This window comes from Sinohyriopsis cumingii, chromosome 17, assembly GCF_028554795.1.
Source record: "Sinohyriopsis cumingii isolate HCF-2022 chromosome 17, ASM2855479v2, whole genome shotgun sequence".
NCBI classification, from domain to species: Eukaryota; Metazoa; Mollusca; class Bivalvia; order Unionida; family Unionidae; genus Sinohyriopsis; species Sinohyriopsis cumingii.
In genome coordinates, this window is record NC_142977.1 from 45,541,424 (window position 1) to 45,565,463 (window position 24,040).

Consider the following 24,040-nt stretch of genomic DNA (forward strand, 5'->3'; position numbering starts at 1 on the left):
CACTGCCATCTCACCTCTGACTGCATGGGTTCGAGTCTCGGATTCAGCCAATGTGGGTATGTGATAAAGCTTGCCAATAGCTTCTTGTGGGTCTGTGGTTCTTTCCATGGTTTTCCTGGGTTCTTCCTCCACCATTAATACTGGCCACCATGTATAGCCTATCGTGTGCTGAAAAATGGCGTTAAACCCTACAACAACAACAACAACAACATCACAGTACATCGTGAAAAAATATAATTTATCTGTTTTTCATCACAGGAGGACACCATGGCTCTAAAAGACTTTCTGGAGGAGGCTTCAATTATGAAGGAGATGAAACATCCTAACCTTGTCCAGTTATTAGGTTAGTATCATGCAGCTGTCATATGAAGGCGTTATTTTATGTTATACTATTCTGACCTCTTCAATTAAGCAAAAGATTTTATCCCATGTTATTGATATTTAATGAAGAGGAAAAAAATGATTTCTGGGATGAATTGAATGATTTATAGGATAATTTAAAACAAAAAAAAATTCTGGTTGCTGGTTTTTAACGAGAACTCCAAAAATGGTTTACTTTCAGCTGACATGTAAGATATTCTTCAGCTTAAAACAGTTGTAATTATTGTCTGGATAATTGTCTAGTATTGGTGCATGGATCATTAAGACCTAGTATTTAAAAAAAAAAAATTTTTTTTGACTTTTTTGTGATATAGTTATATTGATAAACAACAATGCACACAGATTTTAAGGCAAAGTACAAGTACATGTTTCAAAATGTGTCAACAAGAATAATACTGATAGGAGATGGAGGAAAGTTTTGGAAAAAAAGATCAATACATGAAGGCTTGAGACTGCTTTCATAAATTGGTGATAGGTCAGGTGATATGTTTCTGATGAATTGACAAATCGTTAGGACTGAAATAACCACATTTGCTCATTAGCAGTACATTTTATGAAAAATTTTTCAGTGTGTCCAATATATATTATTGGATGGTTCTGAAACTTTAATACAATTTGAATGAAAAGTAATTGAGTTATTATCTCACACGTATTTGTTTGTTACACTGTCATTATCCTGGACTGTGTTTATCCAGAAGTCATGTAAATTGGAATGTGCTGCATCTCACAAAGAGTAATTCAGCTGCAATCCTTGTATCTTCAACACTGTTACATATAGACTAATGAAACTGTATTTAGCTCTGCATGTTATAGACCAGGTGAGCTTATAGGATGTTTTGCTGTCTGACATTCATCTGTTAGCATAGATTTGTTATTGATACTCCTTATAAACTACTTGGAGAATTGTCTTGAATGCATGTAGTTGGTCCTGAGTGAAAATTGTGCTGTTTAGACATCCAATATGGGCACCATGGCAGACATCTTAAAAATATTGTTATCGCTACTCCCCATGAATGGATGGTCATATCAGCATGTTGTTTTGACCAAAAGAATTATTGTGATATCTACTAAGTCCTCAATGAAAAGTACCAGTCTGACGTCAAGTACAGCTGCCACAGTGACCATCTTGAAAATCTTTTTATTCCTATTCCTACAACGTGGATGGTCATACCTACAATGTGGATGGTCATACCTACAACGTCGATGGTCATACCTACAACGTGGATGGTCATACCTACAGCGTGGATGGTCATATCAATATGGGTTTTGACTAGAAGACTTCTGATGATGTCTAGTAGGACCTAAATAATAATGGTGCTGATCTAAGACAGATATGGCAACTGCTGCAGCCATCTGAAGAATTATGTTATCTTCCTGAACAGAAAGTGGGATTTTTACCAGAAAACTTGTGCTGTCCGCATCTTGCATGAAAATGCTGCTGATCTGACATCCAACATGGCTGTCACACAGTGGCCATCTTGAAAGACTTGTGATCACTACAGGATGGCTGTATCAACAAGGGGTTTTCACTAAAAGCCTTTTATGATGTCTGGTTGGTATTAAATGAAAATGGTGCTGATCTGATGTCCAATATATAGTCACTGTAGCAGCCATCTTGAAAATCTTGTTATTGCAACTTCTTAATGGAAAGTCATATCTTGAAAATATTGCTATCTCCACTCTCACCCAGTATACTTCTTATTATACTTAGTTAGTTGTAAATGAAAATGGTGCTAACCTTACATCCAATATGGCTGCCAAAATGACCATTGCAAAACTACTCCCTCTCAATGGATGATCATTATGACATGGGGTTTCCACCAAAATGCTTCTAATGATCTCTTCTTTCTCAGAAATGATAATGGTGTCAACCTGTCATCTAATGTGTAACACAGCAGCTAGTTTTAAAAAGTTTTTATAGCTGAAGAATGTCAGATATGGTTTGAACACTCAACAGTTAAAAGGAAGATGGGGTCTTATCTCGAATTCATGGAAATTAATTTTGCTCAGTAGAGCATCAGTCACTTCGAGAGACTCTTGTTTACTTTATACTTGATGGGAATTTTGGGCCACATTAGGCCTGGAACCCCACCTCAGTTTCTTGGGTGGTTGATACTGGTTTGAGTTCTGTCCAGACGACCAGCCTGTAATCAGTATATATATTTTTGTACCAATGCCTCAGCATAATTCCCCCATACCAGTGTGTATATTGTTAGCTATTTCAAATCTGTTTCTGTTGACAAGGTAATTCGTGTTTATGAGTAAATGCCTTGTTGAACATTGAATTTATTCTTGTTATGTAATGCAGACTTCCCAGGTATCAACCTTTTGGTAGCAGATGTCCTCTTAGACAAGGTGACATTACTTAAACGATCACATGTAATGAACTGTATTCACTAGAGACCCACTGGAATTTAAAACAACAACAACAACAACAAAAATCGTGAGTCAGCCGTTACTAGGATTTTTAGCATTGATCAGGACCATATCTGTGTCCCCTTTGAGCAAATCTAGAAAATTGATGAATTGATGCTGTATGTGTTTTCTTGTCTTGACTTCTAGTAGATGGGACATCTTGATAGGGTCCTTTCCATCCATCTGTCCTTATGTACTACATTTTTAATAAGCATGTTTGCTGAGTTTCACAAAACTGCCTAATGTAGACAAATGAATTTGGTAGGCATATATTTATGTGCATGTAAGTGATCTGCAAGCCCGATTCTTGCTGGTGCTAATTTTCATGCTTTAATAACTTGATCAACTTTCATCTGGCCATTAGTGCCTCCTGGCACGCTAAATGCTTGAATCTACCTCTCTTCATTTATTTGTTGATATACTGTAATGCTCATACAATAAGTCGCCATTGATTTGGTAACTGTTGCAGGTGGGCTTGTGATATTTCCTCCTGAATGCAGGGTTCCCATGCTACCAGAAAGTGGGAAAAAGTCGGGAGAAATGATGTTATTTTCCCCGACCGTGAGAAGTCCTTGAAGTTCGCAAATATTGATGAAAAGTCATGAAAAACCTGGGAATCTTCTGCCACCACTTGATGCCCAAAACAATCACATAATTGAGTTGTAACTAAACTAAATTCATTGAGTTCTAGCCTGAATATTCGGAGGGTGCAGTATGGATCATTTGGGTGCTTGCAATAAATATATATACTGAGCAAATCCAAATGCTCAGTGGATTAGATTTATCTAGTAGACTTGTATTTTCAAAGTCAGCTCAATATCCATATCTTTCCTTACAGGAAGGTATGAAAACCAATCTGCATCAATCTTGAATCATACTTCTGGACTTTTGAATAAGCATGTTTTCCAGTATGTTGACAAAAGCAATACATGATAATTTGTTAGACCTTACTGAAAACTGCTTCTTGTTATGGACAAAAATTGACTGCTTTACTGATAAGGTCTTGTTAGGGTTGGCAGGTTTGCATTTATGTCATTACTGATTTTGTAAATGTTTATAGGTTATACGGTAACCCAAGCCATTGGCACATGTATGTTGCAGCTTTAATGGTTGGCACGCAATATACAATACACATAGTTTGTTTAATTCTTGTGTTTTGTTCATTCAAGTTCAATTTTTATCAGGTTTATGTTTTGGTTTTACAGGTGTGTGTACACGTGAGCCACCCTTTTATATAGTGACTGAGTTTATGACGCATGGAAACCTGCTGGACTTCATGCGTAGTAGCAACAAGGAGGATATTGGCCCTACGACACTTATGTACATGGCCACACAGATTGCATCAGCAATGGCCTGCTTGGAAAGCAAGAATTTCATCCACAGGTAAAGTCTGTTTCCATCGAGGATCAATTTAACCTGTCCCTATTGACAGTGTTTTCTCTTTATGAAGTTTATATAGTAAGTACTGATTTATAATTGAGATAAAGGACTGCTCTGGTGGCCTAGTGGTTAGAGTGTCAGTCTCGGATACGGGAGGTTGCGGATTCAAATTATGGCCGAGTCATACCAGAGACTTATAAAAATCTATTAGCAGCTGCCTTGCTGGTGTCAGGATAATATGACTTGGTGGGATGTCATGCTACATGTCTGCAGCATGATGCCCCAGTGCTAGACATCAATATAAACTGCCACACTGCAGACATTGTAGCAATATGACTTGGAAAAAAAGTTAAAGCTACATTTAGAAACAAATACAAATCCAAAATAATTGAGATAGGATTACAGAGTTGTTTACTGCGATGTTTTCACTGTAATTTCTAGCCACGGTAGCTTATTTGGTTGAGTGGGTTTCAAAACCTGAATATTTTCTGGTGACTGTGACCTTGGTGTTTTATGGCACAGCAACACAGTAGATTATTTAGTACCCAAAGACACACCACAGTAGCCAACCTGGGCTGAACCTCTGGTAGGATTCAGCTAGCACCATTTCAGTAGGGGGTTGGGGCTTTCCATTAAATTTAAAGCTGGATGGTGAGTTGCCAAATTGGTGGTGGTGGTGGGGAATTTGAGGACCTCCTCCGATGAGAATATAGTTTTTTTTTAAGTGTTGGGATGTAAAGTCAAAATAGACAGGTAAATCACATGTCTCTGGCTGAAAAGGAAAGCTCAGTTGAGTCAAGCACATGCAATGAAAAACCAACCCACATCTGTTAATTTTGTGAAAATGTTTAACTGAGCTAATGAGCTTGTCTGACATTTTCAATACCCCATAAATAGCCTCATTTCCCTCAACATATTTTCATTACCCCAAGGGTAGCCTCATTTCCCAACATAGAGCCTCACTAATTTGATCTGTTGAATCTGGTCTTCAATCCAGTAATAACTGGAAGAGACCAAGCTAAAGGTCAAAGTATATTTATTTAGTATGTATAATACGTTCAACATAAGAAGAACAATGTATATATTCAAGTTTTAATTGCCAATGGAATATAATAGTGCCCTTGTATTGTTTACATAAGAAACAACTAAGTGGTCAGGTAACTGAACAATAGAGATTATAATCACTGTGTAACATTTTTGCCCTCTTTCTCTCTTTCTCTCTGTCTCTCTCATATGTAGACACATTCACTGAAACAAATATCTAAAATTGGAAGTAATGTTACAAACTGATTTGACCTGGATCGTCTTCATAAATTTACACACTACAACAAATATTTTAAAAAGATACACTCTGCATAGACATAATTGTACGCATTGACATGTTATTGCCACACACACACACATGCACTCATTAATTTATAATGTATTTGAGTACTAAAAAAAACCCACTGTAATTTAGTTGAAAGCAACATTAGAAAGAACCTTGTTAAGTTTATTTTTTTGTCAGTGTTGTTAGGTGCCAAGCATTGTGTGTCACATAAACCTTGTTTAGATCTGTTCATATACTGTCAGTACTCCAAAATAATATATTTTTTTACATATAACTTTTTGTACTCTGAAAAGAATATTTATATTTTCATGTATGAAAAAATGCATGAAATACTGTGGTTACAATTTTTTCTTTTCTTCATATACCAAGAACACAGAAACAGCAACTTCTGCCACTACTATTTAATCAGGCAACTTTTGTAAGAAACAAGAATGAAATTGTATAACTAATTTTGGTTTGTAATTTTAAAGTTTTAATCTATTTTAAAAGAACATACAAGTACAAATTGGATTTTTTTTATACAAGTGGTGAGGGTTAGGAGGGTAGAAACTGCAAGCGATTGTGTTAAAAATTGTTTTGCAATGAACAATTTGGAGTTCTAGGAATTGGGGCTCCAAAGTTTTATTACTGGAATCAACCCAGACCTATGGTAATGTAAAGTTTATTCATTTTACATAGAGTAGTTTCACTTTCAAGACTGGGACTTGTTATTTGAAAAATAAATGGTTCAGAGATAAACTTCTCACTTTCCATTAGCAGAGCATTCTTTGTATAGTTAAAACTAAATTTAGAGACTCTCTGCATATGTACTGAAAATTTGGTAAAAGGTTGTGAAGCAGTAGTGAGGTTATGACAAGAAAATAAAAACCTGTGGTTTTGACAATTTACACTTTTTACACGATATATTTTTTTAGTAATAACTACATAGATGTTGGAGCTGGACTGGCACAGTGTCCAACAAAAGTGAGGCACAGACGCATTAGGTCATGTGCATAAATATATTGCAATAGTCAGTGGTCCTTTGTAAGTTTGAATAATTTGTTATGCATTAATTGACCAGTAAGTTGGTGGAGTTTGTTATTTGTCAGTCTTATATTTCTAATGATTTTCTTGTTTGTGATGTTTTCAGGGATTTAGCGGCTCGTAACTGCCTGGTGGGAGAAAATCATCTTGTGAAAGTGGCAGACTTCGGCCTTGCCAGACTAATGAAGGATGACACATATACAGCTCATGTTGGTGCCAAATTTCCCATCAAATGGACAGCTCCAGAAGGGTTGGCATTTAACCGATTCTCCACTAAATCAGATGTGTGGGGTATGTGTTGACCTCTGCCTTTTTTTTAATGAAATGATTGAAATCCCTCTAAAGCTTATGGCATGCTGTCTGTTGTTCTGTTAAAATAATTGTTTTTAATTATAAGCACTTTGAATATCCGATTCTGTTGTCCTTTTGTCCTTGAAAAGCCATTGAAGATGTCTAAGGGCTGTTCCATTTAAACATACATGGTACCCAGGGAAGGCAGTTTAAAAAAAAGTATATGCTAGGGTACTTTGATTTCACATAGTTCATATTAGAATAAGAAAAATCTAAATTGCATCTACGGGTGATAACCCCACATTAAAACTGACTTCCCTGGGTCCCAGGTATGTTTTACTAGAACAGACCTAACTCGTTCTAAAAGTAATTGCCTAGATTCAGGATGGTTACATCCCCTGATATAGTTTGCTCCTGTGTATTACTTAGTACAGAATCATTTTGGTAGAAACTGGTCATAAATTGCAACTGCTGAAATATTTTTTATCACAATATTTTACGAATATTTTTGTTCTCTGTTTATTAACAAAGGGGAAAAATGACTTAAAATATTCATAATTCAGATTATATGCATTTAGAGAGATACTTTGACCATAAAAATGGAATACGATAACCATTATCTCTCAATTTATGTTCATCATGTTTAATGTACCAAATTACCATATTCTATTTTCATTGTCATCATACAGTAACTGTTACACTCTGTAACAGATGGTGGAAATTGTTATGTCAAAACTTGAAATTAAGTATACTGTGAAACCCCTCAAAACCAAACCTTTGGCATATTGAATTTCCTTCAATTTGGAAATTTTTATTTGGTCCCGACTTTTTTCTTCTTTAATATCATTTCTTTCCCATTAAACCAGAAAACTGAAACAAAATTTATGTCCCGATTTTCAGTTTTACACTCCCGTGCACCATAAAAAAGAAACTTGCATCAAAGTTGAAAATGTATTTTACCTGCACATTTCCATAAATCATTGATATGTATAGTCAAGAAATGCATTAAGTAAATACACACTTGACATGCTCTGGGCCAGATTATTTACAGGTAACAAATACTGTAGTAGGCTTATTGCTTAGTCAGTCACCCAGAAATGTCTCAACGGCATGTAAGGTAAAAAAAATACTCAACACACAAACCAATACAGATTAGGACTGACAATAGGCTAATTGTAGGTTTTTGCACCTTAAAGGAAGACCAACTTTAAGGTAAATTGTTAATTACTAAATCCTTGTAGATAGACAATTATTACATATTATGTTTATCTACTTAACATCTATTAATGTTTAATATTATTCCTTTGTAAAAGTAATCAGTATAACTTTTTAAAACAATCTGGTCTTTAATAGCCAAGCCTGTGGCGTCACCTTTGATACTTTGGCATTTGAGACTGGCAAAACAGTAATTGGAAGGAATATAGATTGTTCAGCTTATTTTTAATTTTTCATTAAATCTTAAAAAGCAAATAAATTTCTTAATTATTTGCACTCTTGTACGCACACTAAGATATGATTTCTGATAGTTAACGTCTACCTAAACCAATGCTTTCCATATTTCATACATGCACAGACACATGATTTCTCATAGTTACAACTTGCATCTCATCACACCAGTGCATTCCCTATTTTATACATGCACATACAGACACCAGTGATTTCTGCATCTATTTACAGTCACGCGAGTGCTTTCCCGATTTCACTTACGCACATGCAAAGTTCTGTGGCGGTGTCTCTCAAATCATGTGAAAAATATTAATGTTCTTTTCATTAAAAAAAATTCCAAGTATTTTGTCTTAAAATTTAAGGATGCTATCAATGGTGATATGTTTGTACATCTGCTTATTTAAGAAAAGATTTTCCTTGTCTGAAATTTCCACAGTAAGCCGAAAAAAAATACTCTAAACAGAAAATGAAATTGGTCCCAAAGGTTTTCGGATTTGAATGGTCCCAAAGATATAGTTAAAAAAATTCATTACCATCATTAACTCTCATCACACATAATCATATTTGAAAATGGAGAAATTGGCAGATCGATGACTGTTAATTGCAAAATAAAATTAAGTGATTGTCAATATTTTGGTGCAGTGCCTGTTGCCAAACTAAACAAAGCTTACTAAAACTACAGAATTCACATTTGAGTGTTGTTTTTTTTTATGTGTAATCAGTACAACAAATAACATAGACCCTGATCTGCTGTCGTATTATGCAATGGCAGATTAGGATCTATGTTGATTATAGTTGGGGCACACGTTTGCGTGACTATATATGGTACGAAAGCATTCTGTGTGGGAGATAGGACTTGCAAAAAGTTGTAGAAATGTCTACATTTTTTCAGTGCTATGGCTTATTCATCTGTTGTGTTAATATCATTAGCACTAAATGGAAAAACTCCATGGAAGTTGACCTGTTTTGCCTCAGCCGATAATGGTAAATATTTAACTCATGAAATGGAAACTTTCACTTGGGGCTTCATTGTACATAATGTGACAGTAGTTTTTTCACTTCAGCCATGAAATGAACTGCCTCAGATGTGGGAGATCACTGGTTCAAACCCTGGCCATGTCATACCAGAGACTTGTAAAAATGGTACCTGCAGCTACCTCGCTTAGTGCTCCGCATTAAGAGGCTAGTGTTAGGAATGGTTGGCCTGGTGTCAGGATAATGTGACTGGGTGTGATGCTACATGTCTGCGGCATGGATGCCCCAGTGCAGGACCTCACTATAAACTATCACACTGCAGACATCATAGTGATATGACTGAAGAATTGTTAAAGCTATGTTAGAAATCCAAAACACATACACACACACACACACCTACACACACACACATGAAATAAAAACTAATATTGTCACTTCGGGCCTCATCATGCATAATGTGACAGTAGTTTTTCCACTTCACTCATAAAATGGAAAATTCACATTGTCACCTGGGGCTTCATTGTGCATAATGTGACAGTAGTGTTTCCACTTCATTCATGAAATTATATTTTTATCAACTCAGAAAGGTATAGATATTGTGTACATGTAGCTGAAGTTTGTACCCTTGTATGGTAGTTTTCTTTCTTGCCTACTTCAGCAAAAAGCTGCTCATTGGTTCAACACTCTTCCGTGTCATCCCTGAGTTAGTCTGACACAATAAACCATATGTCATGTGGTAAACTAAATAATTTAGAAGGTTATCAATGCATCACTTGCACATGCAACTCGGGCTCCTAATATGAAGCATTGACTATAATGCATAACAACTGTGAAAATTGTAAAATGTTTATTTCAACAAAAGTACATAATTCATTTCAGCATTTGGTGTATTGCTGTGGGAACTGGCCACATATGGCATGTCTCCTTACCCTGGAGTGGACTTGACTGAGGTGTACCATTTACTGGAGAGGGGGTACAGGATGGAAAGACCTCAAGGTTGTCCTGCCCATGTCTACCAGCTTATGATGAGATGTAAGATTAAAGAACTTTTTTTGTAATTGCTCCCCTTTGTGCTGTACTCTTCATTCTGTCTGTTTGTTTTGCTTTTTTACCCCCCATGTAAGAAGAAAATAAATTATGGCTTGAATTTTGAATGTATGCCCTGTTCTTCCCTTCAGTGCATTTTAACTCAACAGAAAATTAGTTTGAAAGCTTTAAGACCAATTTGTGGTTCATTCAACTTGCCAAATATGCAACTTTACTGGAGACGCGATACAAGATGCAGAGTGTAACCTGTCTGGTGTTCTTCATATATTTACAAGATTATTAATATGCACAGGATAAGGGGACTGTTTACAGTTCTTCTCCATTAGAGATTTTTGTTTTAAAGGGATGCGTTCACTTTAATGGAATAAAGTAATGTTTAGAATATAAAGTGAATGCCACATTTAAGCTGTATTATAAAAAATTTGTTGAAGTAAGAGTCATAGGAACTAGTAAAAACCTACAGGGCAAGTAATGCTTGTTGTGACTCTCTTCACCTGACATCATAGAAAAGGAATGGGTTCTTAGAGCCTTTCAGTATTAAAATAGAATTCATATGACATTTTTGTTATGGCAACATTTGCATTATGTAATGAGGATTAGACTATTTCATTTTCTGACAGTATCTTTATTGTTTGGTGTAGTACATTTCAGTTTGTTTTTTACATTTCAGTTTGTATTTTACATTAGTTTGTATTTTACATTTCAGTTTGTATTTTACATTTTAGTTTGTAGTTGTGTAAGAAAAAGCCTCATCTTTGCCAGTTGTCTGATTTGATGTTTTCTCTACTTTGAAGCATTTTTGTTACTTCTAAATATCTTATGGAATTGGAATGAGGACTTAGAAGAGATGACATCTGTGTAATTGCCACCTCAGTTTGAAGATTTGCAATATTTCTTTATGTTATCTATTTGGCATAGAAAACCATTGAGTATGCCAAGCTGTCACTTTTATGTAATAGCAGTGGTCATTGAAAACCCTAGTGTGCCAAGTATATCACCAATTAGTCATTGAAAACCATAATGTGTCTCAAGCTCTCACTTTTATATAGTGTTTGTTGTTGAAAACCAGTTTGTGCCAAGCTAGTCTAGTGGAAAACAAAATTGCAAAATCCATGCCAGATAGTGAATGTATTAAGTAGTTTTGTCATCTTGCTTCAAAATGGAAATTGTCAGAAAAACTGGCAGTGAATGCTGCCATCTTACAAGACCATGGCCAAGATATCAGAGAGACATCTCTTTTCATCAGTCTCAGGATGGAACAAATCAAACCAGTCACATTTATTTAATCTACAGTGTAAGATCTGGGTTGCTTGAATTTATTTTTACAGGTTGGCAGTGGGACCCAAAAGAGAGACCAACATTTCAAGAAATTCTCCAGTCGCTTGAAAATATGTTTGACAAGACTACAGTCAGTGAAGGTGAGTAGAGGTACCATTGCAGTTCATACAGTCAGTTGTCCACCTCCCTTTACTTCCAATATTCTGTTTTATCACAGCAACATGGTTTAGTTTCTTTTTATTCTGGACATTTAATTTACATGATTACATAATAAATTATTTAATGTCATACAGGAACAGTTTGTCATATTTGAGGCACACTAATGTATTTCCGATACTTCCTCTTCATTATTTTGCATTATATTGTTTGAAAATTTATATTTTTTGTCATGTGATAAATAGGATCTTACATTTGTGCCAATCTGATTAAAATCAGATCTCCACTGTCCTACATGAAGATCTGACAGTGACCACTCAGGGGTCATGTTCTGGTGACCTATGTTATTACCATAATCGCTAATTTTCTTAGCCAATCAGATGAAGATGTATACCTTTGCGTTTGGGAGACTGAGTAGTATGGCTTAAGATTATCGATGTGTACCGAACAATTTGATTCACTTTCAAATTTCTGAAAGCTGCATTTCCATTGATTAATTCAAAGGTCACCAGAACATGGCCCCTTAGCGGTCACTGTCATCACTGTCATATCTTTACATAGGACAAGGGAGATCTGATTTCAATCAGATTTATATGTTTTTTGCATGATTGCAAGCCATGGGTGAGAAATAAGCATGGCAGATTGTCACCCATGGCTTGCAACGAAACATTTATATTCATTCCATCTAAGATTTTGTCTTTATTTTTTGTTTTTGCTAAGGCTACAAATCATTGAATTTATTTCATTCATTTGATATGAAGTAATATTTGATTGCAAAATGTAATAAATACATGTATTAGATCTTTCTTTTTTATGTATGTACATCAAACCTTATTCAACCGCTCTGGTGGCCTAGTGATTAGAGCATCCACCTTGGATGCAGGAGGTTGTTGGTTTGATCCCCAGCTGAGTCATGCTAAAGACTTATAAAAATGGTATTAACAGCTGCTTCGCTTGGTGCTCAGCATTAAGAGGTTAGTGTTAGTACTGGTCGGCCTGGTGTCAGGATAATGTGACTGGGTAGGACATCATTCTACATGCCTGTGGCATGATGCCCCAGTGCTAGACATCACTATAAACTGCCACACTGCAGCCATCGTAGCGATATAACTGAAAAATTGTTTAAGCTGCATTAAAAATCCAAATCACACACACACACACACACACAAACCTTATTCAGCTGTTTTACCCAGTTGATTATGTGAGTTGAATGTTGGAATAATAGAGGACAGATACTGTGAATTCATTCACTTGTGGGCATCAGTTTTCATGATTCTGTGAAAATTATAATTTTGTCCATATTTAATTTTCTGGATCGGGGAAGGGGTTCTATTGAAGAAAATCCCATACATACTCATGAGTCCAACTGCAAACTGCACAGACCCAGATTTGCCATTGCATAATGTACTTTGGGGAGTAATCAGTAGAACAAACAACAAAGACCATGATATGCATCTGCCTTTTGCAATGACATATCTGGGTCTATGAAATTTTGCATTTAAACTAAACTTGTAAGCAAGTATATGTAGTAGCTATTCTTAATATCTGTGATTTATAGCATCCACAAAAACTGGTACTCCACAGGAAATAGTGCATTCACAGTAAACGTATAGCCTGCATGAAATCTACTTGCCAGGGCCATTGTATTGCATAATTTGCTCCTGTAAAGGAAAGAGACTTGCACATTTTATTTTATAACCTTAATTGAGGATATTATTGTTAAAGGTTTTTCTAACTGGTGTCTGGCAAAGGTTTTCCTTTCCATCACAGACGGGTTGATTGTGACCATGTACCTAAGCTGAAGTAACCAAAATTGTGCTGATTAGAATAGTCAAGGTTTTGTAAGCTGGTTTATGTAGTAATTTTGTTAGGATCCTTGATTTAGGTATGGGAGTCCTATAGTAATATCACCTTTTTCTACTTTTCCATCTGTCAGTCATTCACACTTCCTGTAACCCTTACAGATAACTGGATGCCATTTGGCAGGTGAATTACTTGTTACATGTACATTTGTCCTGTAAATGTTTTGTCATTTGAGGTCAAGTTTTGACAAAGCTATTGCCTTATTTTTAAATCAGTTTTAGATATCCACTGCAGTAATTCCCTGTATGCAGCTTAGATTAGGAACCAGTCAGCTTATTCTGATATGGTTTGTTGTGTACATCATCACTTAGACCTAGATGTGCATTATTTGCTTTTGTCTTGTCCGTTCAGTTTTGGATAAGAGTTATGACTCTTGACAGATAAATTTTATTTCACATGGGCTGTTGCTCATAACCAGTATAGCTCAATGACCAGTCAACCATTGCCTGTCCTCCTAATTTGGGGTTGTACAACATAATGTTTAAGCTTTTTTTGATTTCTACTAGAGTTTGTTATGCTACTTTATATTGATGGAATTATGAGTGAGTTAGATTTCCAATGTTCCATAACATCATTTTCAGAGTTATGGTTACTGAATGCCTATCCAACTCTCTTTTGGTTTCTGACTAATACATATACTAATCTGTGTTGGATTTCAACCAAAACTAGCATGCAACTATATTTTGAGGAACCTTAAATAAGTTTAATTTTGAGTCTTGCACTTCAGTGTTCAGAAGAGTTATGGCCCCTGGTTGATAATACCCCTAACTTTACTTGATTTCTGTTGCATAATTGTACTGAAGAATGTTGGCTTTCTGTCAGAGGTTATATTAATTGAGACCTTAAATAATATGGATTTCCAGCTTCACTTCCGTCATTTGGAAGAGTTATTGGCTCTGGTTGTCCATACTCCTAATTTGAATTGCTTTCTACCTAAAAACATACTGAGGAATGTTGAATTTCTGCTGAAGTGTTCAAATATCTTTTATATTAATTGAGACCTTAAATAATTTTGATTTCCAGCATTCCCTGTCATCATTTGGAAGAGGTATGGACCCTGAATGGCCATATTTACCATCTTTGCTTTTCTGTATAGAAACTGTATAGATCTAGATTTGTTGGTGTATAATGTCATGGCAGTTCTGGATCTTTGCAGTTTTCAGTTAGTCTTGACTTAAAAGCAGGTATAGATTGTAACTCTGTATTTATTGACCCTTTTCATTAAGAATGATAACTTGCCTGTAGAATTAATTGTTTGATTACCCAATGCATTTGATATTCTTGGGGCATTTTGATTGTGGAGAAACTGCATTTTTTCCCTAACATTTTGACAAATTTCAGACATCAGACATGGCATTTATAATTCATAGCCCTACCTAAAACTAGGACAAGTACAATTTGTCATTTGTAAAGTTGATATCAATAATATTCAGTAATAATTACTACCACACCAAAAAAACAACAACTAAAACAAAAAAGTGATATTGTATTTTGCCGCTGAGTTGGATACATCTAGTGTTAGGGTTGTCTGTGTGTGGGTGTTTATGTGAGCATGTGTGTGGATGCATGGGTGAACAGTTTTTCTTAAAGTCTTTCTCCAGTATTTCTATCTCAATAACCCTTTCTCAGATACACTTTATATTTAAATTATAATATCATCACATACTCGACCTATAAATCCTGCTTCTGGATTTTCCCTAGGGTGGGGCTTTGGGGTCATGTTAAAGTTTTTTGTTATCACTTCCATAACTCATTACATATACCCATGTGGTCAAGGTGTTGTAGACCATTTTTCTTAACAGTTTGATTATCTTCTATAGTTCCATTCACTTCAAATTTGGAATATGATCCCTAACTTCACCTTCTCCAAATACTGCTGATGCCCCTTGGGTTATGTTTTGGGAGAGGAAGGGGGCAGGGGGTTAAGAAGTAGGATACCTTTTAAATACGTATCTTTCTCTTATTTAAATAATCACAGACTGAGTTCACTTAAACGTTTGAGTAGTATATGCTCTCCTACTTCCTTTTTTGTTGCTGATGCATCAGGGTTATGCCCCTGGTTGTAGTCATGAGGTTCAGATTTATTATTATTATTATTATTATTATTACTTTTATTATTATTATTATTATTATTATCATTATTATTATTACTTCTATTACAATTATTATTATTATTATTACTTCTATTATTATTACAATTATTATTATTATTATTATTATTATTATTATTATTATTATTGATGATGCAATAAAGCCGTATCCAATTCAGTTTTACTTGGAATATTATTTCATCACATTACTGTGTACCACTTTATGTCTTGGGTTATGTACATAAATAGGGACATAGGTAAAAAAATATTATACGGCAAGATGAGCTTATGTATCGGCTGTGCATCATATTTGTTATTGTTAACTTTTTCACAAAAAACACCAGGACCAAAATTGTTGAAATGATTTTGATCAGTCTTCAGATATGGTTGATGTAAAAAATATATAATTTAAAATGAGCTCTTAGATCCTGAAATGGAATTTAAACCAAGTTTGACAGTATGAAGAGCATTCAATCTGGTAAAAGGGTGCTGTCAAATATGGCCATCATTGCAAAAAATAGAAAACACTTTAAACGACATTTTTCAGAAACTGTACAACAGAATTTGACCAAGCTTGACCAAAAACCATGAAGGACTTTAAATTTATTACAGAGCTATGCAAATCCACATCTGATGTGGTTCACCATTACTAAAACTGGAAGACATTTAAGTGTAATTTTTTCAAATAGTTCAAAACAGAATATGACCAAATTTGACAGAAGGTATTGTGTCATGAAAAGTTTTCCAGTTTGTATTCGACACTGGCAGTATGGGGAGGGACAGTGGGTTGAGCAAGATGCAATAATGTTGAATTTGGATATGACAGCATTCGACATGAAGATCATTCATATTTGTACAAATGATGCTGATCTGCCATCATACATAGCCACTGTTACTAAAATAGGAAAACCTAAATGGCTTTTCAAAAAGTGCTGAACAGAGTTGGAAGAAATTTCTAAAGAAAGGGTTGTAATGACCGATATTTCTTGGTCAGCTGCTCTTGCATTTGGCTGTTAGGCAGATGTCAGCCAGGTGAATGATCTCGAGGCCATCATATACTTCCTGTAATGTTGTTTTACTTCCTGTACATAGCATTCCTGCCATGAGAGGAAACGTTTTTGATTGTGCTGATGTGGGTCATGTCCCTGGTTAGAGTCATGCTGTTTAGGTCCTTTGATAAATTGACAGGTTGTTATTTACATGTCATGTACATTTCTTGTTTCTGGCCACCTAAATCAAATCCCCTTTGAAGGCAGTTCATGATAATTGTTCACTGATTATAGTATTCTCACACCATCCTGTTTGTACCCCCTGCTGATTTTAAAAACAGAAGGTATCAAGGATATAAAAAATGCACAAAACTTGCTCATTTCATTCACTGATTGACAAGTTCTAACCTGATTGTTGCCAGGGGGCCTGAAACACTGCCAACTTTTTGGGATTTCAAGTCAAATGGGAGTTTCTTTTGCAACACATTTACCATATTTACTTGGCCCAATCTGTTTTCAAGCAACAGATGTGATGAAGTTTACCATCATTGAAAAGCTCAATAATTCCATAAATTTGGGATTTACATCTCTTTGAACACATATATACAAGAGTGTCTCCTATTTCTTTGTTCAGTTTGTTTTAGAAATATTAAAACTACACATTGCAAATGTTGGATGCAGACAAAGCAGGTTTTACAGGAATAAACTATTCTCAAAAGAAGAAGTGGACTGAGCAGTCTGTTTGCTTGTTTACATCAGGGGCTTCTGTTTGCATTGAAATGCCCGTAATTCTACAGTGTTTGGGTCTGCTTGGCACCCATCAGGTTAGAAATTATAAATCAGTGAAAGAAATTACTAACTTCTATGCATTTTTTATATATATCCTTAATGCTTTTTATTTTTAAATATGGTGTGGTGGGTACAAACAACCAGGAAGCTAGTACTGTTGTTTAAATACTCCCATTTCATGGTCACTGAATAACTCACTTGTAAATTGTGAAAAATCATTTTTCCAGCTGTGGCTGTGGCATCAACACTGTTTAGGTGCATTGTCAAACTTTTTGAAAGTCACACTTGAGTTCAGTACTGTAGAACCTGTCTTGAGAGACCACCCCATCTGCCAACAAATTGTGGTCTCAAGATGGGTGGTCTCTTATGACAAGTTATGGCACTATATAATCAAAAAATATGTGCATTTAGAACCTTGCTACTCAAGACAGGTGGTTTCTCATAACATTGGTTGTTCAAGACAGGTTTTACTGCATTACTAGATGTCTGCTGTTTGTATCAAGATTTATTTGGAGTTTGTCTTGCTGAAGAAGCAGAGAGCTGTGCTGTAATAGCATTCACTGATGAGATGTCACATTCCACATAACACTTACATCACAGTCATCAAAACTACCATTAATTGCCAGACATTAGAGCAGAAATGAACTGCTTATGGTTTTTTTCCATGTAAAATGCATTGAACTATTTGTCTCAGACTGGCTTTTATTCAGTGTAAATTGCATTGAACTGCTTGTGTCAGGCTGGATTTTATTCAGTGTAAAATGCATTGCACTACATGTGTCAGACTGGTTTTTATTCAGTGTAAAATACATTGAACAACTTGTGTCAGACTGGTTTTTATTCAGTGCAGAATGCATTGAACTACTTGTGTCAGACTGGTTTTTCTTCGGTGTAAATTACATTGAACTGCTTGTGTCAGACTGGTTTTTATTTGGTGCAAAATGCATTGAACTACTTGTGTCAGGCTGGTTTTTATTCATTGTAAATTACATTGAACTGCTTATGTCAGACTTGATTTTTTTCAGTGTAAAATGCATTGAACTACTTGTGTCAGACTGGTTTTTATTCATTGTAAATTACATTGAACTGCTTATGTCAGACTTGATTTTATTAAGTGTAAAATGTTTTGAACTGCTTGTGTCAGACTGGTTTTTACTCAGTGTAAATTACATTGAACTGCTTGTGTCAGACTGGTTTTTATTCATTGTAAATTACATTGAACTGCTTGTGTCAGACTGGTTTTTTTTCAGTGTAAATTACATTGAACTGCTTGTGTCAGACTGGTTTTTATTCAGTGCAAACTGCATTCAACTGTTTTTGTCAGACTGGTTTTGTTCAGTGTAAAATGCATTCAGCTGCTTGTGTCAGACTGGTTTTATTCAGTATAAAATAGATTGAACTGCTTGTGTCAGCCTGGTTTTTATTCAGTGTAAAATGCATTCAGCTGCTTTTGTCAAACTAGTTTTGTTCAGTGTAAAATGCATTGAAAATGAGATATTTTTCCAAGTTTAGCTTTTTACTACTATTGTAAGTTATTGTTTCTTACAGTTTTTCCACAGTCAAAGATATTTTAGATGGCATTGTTTGTCACCATCCACTGTGAAAGCAGTATGATTTTACTGTCATGTTGTCAAGTTCATTCCAGATATGCTACAAATTGTCAGTTGGTTGAAAGTGACTTCAGTTTTGGCAGATTGTAGAAAATTTGGAGATAATTTTAGATATAATTTGATTTCATATTAAAAACACACATCTTCACAGTATCTTGCACTATCTTGATTACATTTTGAGTTTACGTAATGAATCAGTTGTAATTATTTTGCTGTACAGTAGTTTCGAATCCCCAGATTGTGACCCAAAACTGTGTAGCGAGGACATTACGGAGGGTGGGGGGTGGGGGTGAACATGATTTTTTTTTTGTATGGTGGCAGAACTTATCAAAATGTGGAAATGGGGTAGTGAGGCTCAGAAAAAAATATTTTTTAGGGTTATGGCCCAATTAAGGCTGGGAACCACTGCTGAAGTAGAAATGTAGGTTCTCTGAGTAGGTTGCACAAATTTGTTCAGCCATATCAACTTTTTCTTTGTATATTACCTTGATATGAATTCATTTTCAGTATATGCTATATATATAATTTAACATGATTGTTCTGTCTGAAATTTTGTTTTCGGCAATTCCAGAACTTTATTGTAACTTTGAATTGGCCATATATTTAAAATAACAGTGGTTTTGAATGTAGTTTTGGAATATATTTCCATTCAGTTAGTACTGTCATTCAAGCAACAAATGAAAGTTGTTCTTTTAATTTAATTACAACCTCATTTCAGTATGATGAAAACATGAAAATTACAAAGACATCATGTATGGTACATATCCATTCTGATAATGAAATTCATCAATTAGAAACAGTCATCATGTACTATGCATCCCATTGTAATCATGAAATTCATCAGTTTGCAACAGTCATCATTTACTATGCATCCCATTGTAATCATGAAATTCATCAATTAGCAACTGTCATCATGTACTATGCATACCCATTGTAATCATGAAATTCATCAGTTTGCAACAGTCATTATTTACTATGCATCCCATTGTAATCATGAAATTCATCAATTAGCAACTGTCATCATGTACTATGCATACCCATTGTAATCATGAAATTCATCAGTTTGCAACAGTCATTATTTACTATGCATCCCATTGTAATCATAAAATTCATCAATTAGCAACAGTCATCATTTACTATGCATCCCATTGTAATCATGAAATTTATCAGTTTGCAACAGTCATCGTATACTATGCATCCCATTGTAATTATGAAATTCATCAATTAGCAAGACACATCATGTACTATGCATCCCATTGCAACCATGAAATTTATCAGTGAATGACAGTCATCGTGTACTATGCATCCCATTGCAATCTTGAAATTTATCAATGAATGACAGTCATCATGTACTATGCATCCCATTGCAATCTTGAAATTTATCAATGAATGACAGTCATCATGTACTATGAATACCCATTGTGATAACAAAATTCATCAGTAAGCAACAGACACCCATTGTAATCATGAAATTCATCAATTAATGACAGTCATGATGTACTATGCATGCCCATTGTAATCACATAATTCATCAATTAGCAACATTCAGCATGTACTATAGATATCCATTGTAATCATGAAATTCTTCAGTTAGTGACAAAGTCATCGTGTACTCTATTCCCATTTTAAGTCTGAAAATCGTCAATTAGCAACATTCGTCATGTACCCATTGTAATCATGAAATTATTCAATTAATGACAGTTATCATATACTATTCATACCCATTATAATCATGAAATTCATCACTTGGTGATGAAGTCATGCACATTAATACAAATCATAATTAACTTAAAGGCTGGGAATTTTTTATTTTACTTTTTCATTTCTTGTCATCTCCGTTCTAGTGTGCTTTTCATATATACATCTTTAGTTCACAGGTTTTGGATTACTTGGTGAAGGGCTTGGCGGGGGTTTACCTGGTATAGTTGTGTATAAGTTAAGACCAACTGCAAACAACATAGACGCTGATCTGTTGTTGTAAAATGTGCCAACATATCAGGGTCTATGTTATTTCTTCTACAGATTACTCCAAACAGTCTGCATAGACCCAGATCTGCTATCATACTATACAGTGGCGCATCTGGATCTAAGCAGTTTGCAGTTGAGCTTAACTTTAAAATGAGTATATCAGTACATATACCTTTTTCACCTGGTTGGTTGCTTATGAACATGTATTGCTTAATTGGCTCTTAAGCACGATGTTACACTACTTGCAAGTAAACTTGAACAAACAAGAAAAATCATACTTGCAATTTTAACACAGGTTTCAGGTAAATTAATTTTTTTCAGGCACTGTGAGTGATTGAAATGTACACTGGCATGATCATTCAATTTCCCAATGTGTTTTTTACCTTTAACTTCTCAGACATTTTATGTCTCTGTCCAAGAATCTATTAAAGTTTCACTTTTGTTTCCATTAATGCAATTCTAAAATAAAAAACAATAGAAAATATGAGTGATATTAAAATAAAAAAAAACAACAATACAAATGTAAAATATGTGATATTAAAATTAAAAATATAATAGAAATGTAAAATATGTGATATCACATTAAAAATACAATAGTAATGTAAAATATATGTGATATTAAAATTAAAAATACACTAGAAATGTAACATATGTGATCTTAAAATACAAAATATGGTAGAAATGTAACATGTGATATTGAATGCAACATAACGTGGAGTTTAACATAATCTGCAAATGCAGGTAAAATCTGTGAAGTAAATGGATAAAAACTATTCTTATTAGTCCTTCATTTTATAATTTTATTTTTATTCAGGAAGTCATAAATTTTTTGTTCTTTTAGACAGTTGTATCTTAAGAGACAACAAATAGATAACAGCAGTGTGAGATTAGATTAGTCACCTTGTCAAATACCTTACAGCAATTTGAGATTCGTCATTGTAAAAATACCTGATAGTAATGTTAGATTGGTCACACTGTACAAATACCTTACAGCAATGTGAGATTCGTCACATTGTAAAAATACCTGATATTAATGTGAGATTGGTCACTTTGTACAAATACCATGCAGCAATGTTAGATTCATCACATTGTAGAAATACCTAACAGCAGTGTAAGATTAGTCACCTTGTAAAATACCTTACAGCAATTTAAGATTGGTCATATTGTACAAATATCTTACAGCAGTTTAAGATTGGTCACATTGTAGAAATACCCAACAGTAATGTGCAATAGGTCATCTTGTAAAATACCCTACAGCAGTTTGAGATTGGTGACATGGTTAAAATACCTAGCAGTAATGTGAGATTGTTCACATTATAAAAATACCTAACTGTGAGATTGGTGATATTGTAAAAATGCCTAACAGCAACATCAGACTGGTCACCTTGTGCAAGAAGTGGTGTAAAATCGTCAGCAGATATTAAAAAGTTTTTATAAAGAGGTTAAGACTAGTATTAATTTGATTTAACGTTATTTTGAGCAGTCGATAATTTCAAATATTTATCTACTTTTTAAGTCAATCTTTCTCCCTTTACATTAATTAACCTTATGACCAAAGGTGACATCTCTAACTCTTTTATTGCATAGTAGCAAATCAAATGGATTGCTAACCAATTTTCACGACACCTAGGTGTGATTGGTTGTATTAACAGGTAGCCAGACAAGAGCTTGCTAAACTGAGTCGGGTAGATCAAATGAAAATACACAAATTCAGGTATTTATAACTTTGACCCTTTTATCCAGTTTCATAACATTTTCAAAATACACCCATTGAATTGTATTTAAATTGCTGGGGCAATTTCCAGAATGAAAACACATGTTACAAAGAAGTAGATATGCAAATGAATAGTCATAGAAGTTTCATTTTTTTAAAACTTGTCAGTTATAACCAACACGAAAGCAAGTTTTAATGAAAGAAAGCTAGCATATATGCTGGCTTATAAGACAAGCCACACTACAAAGACCCAAATCTTCCATTTCATAAAATATAACATTTTTTCACACTAAACATTGAATCTGCCTGACATTCTTTTTTTTTTCAAAATGTAACAATTGTATAGTGATAAATTACTTGTGATTCATTAACATTTATTATTTCTTTGCCGCCTACAATTTAAAATGGCCTAAAATTCTTTATTTGAAATAAAACAGAAATATTTTGTCCATCCTATTGGAATGCTTCAAACTTTTAGTCACCTTGAATTATAGTTGACCGCTATAATCTTGGAAAGTTTGGATTTTTTCCTCTCCTCTGCATTGAATACTATACATAATTTAAATTTGGTTCTTAAACTTTTTTGTTCCAAAATTGTCCCGTAGCTTCATGCACACATTTGGTAACATGTCAAATCCAATTTTCAGAGGTAGAGAAAGAATTGGAGAAGACGACAGACAAAAAGGGTGGGGCACCTCTCCCTCCCCACCCATCTAAGAAAGCCCCTCGCACACATAGTGCGGATAGCGGAGACCATCAGTTTGGGGAGGGACGCCATAGTGCAGGTAGGATTGGTCGTTGTGAAAGAGTTATCTCCCACAAATGTTACCTCCCCTTTCTCTTTAGGTTTGCATGTTATTTGCTTAGTCAGAGGCTATTTCTTGCCTATTCTTGGAATGCATCATTTCAATTCCTTTTCACTCTGCCAGAAATGATGATCAGGATTCGGTGCATAGTCACAAGTTTGCAACCATTTACTTACAGAATGCAGTTTATTTATATTTTCCAGTTATACTGTGATTTCTAAGAGGTACAGTGTTCACTCACAATAATGCTTTTCAGCAGAACCCTAAAAACTTGTTTCATGGGCAAGGCTGCCTTGTATATTTATTTACTATTCCCTCATTATAATAATGTCAATGGCAACCATAGAATATTCTACCATATAGTAACACTGCCTTGTAATGCAGTTATAGTATTCAGTATTCCCTCTATATAATGCGGTTAGTGGAATCTATAGAATATGTCAAGTCCAACTGCAAACTGCACAGACTCAGATCCGATGTTGCATAATA

At 34.7% G+C, this 24,040-nt stretch overlaps 1 protein-coding gene across 2 annotated transcripts in view; it reads left to right on the forward strand.

The window, feature by feature from the left end:
• LOC149778536 (uncharacterized) overlaps positions 1-24,040 on the forward strand; it is a 111,664-nt gene that overhangs the window by 68,315 nt on the left and 19,309 nt on the right. The window contains exons 6-11 of one of the 2 annotated variants that reach the window (XM_089939432.1): positions 259-343; positions 4,002-4,179; positions 6,636-6,820; positions 10,121-10,273; positions 11,617-11,706; positions 23,393-23,530. In XM_089939432.1, the coding sequence (XP_089795558.1) occupies positions 259-343; positions 4,002-4,179; positions 6,636-6,820; positions 10,121-10,273; positions 11,617-11,706; positions 23,393-23,530 (829 nt within the window). The remainder of the gene's footprint in view (positions 1-258; positions 344-4,001; positions 4,180-6,635; positions 6,821-10,120; positions 10,274-11,616; positions 11,707-23,392; positions 23,531-24,040) is intronic. The other variant, XM_089939433.1, reaches the window with a different exon arrangement.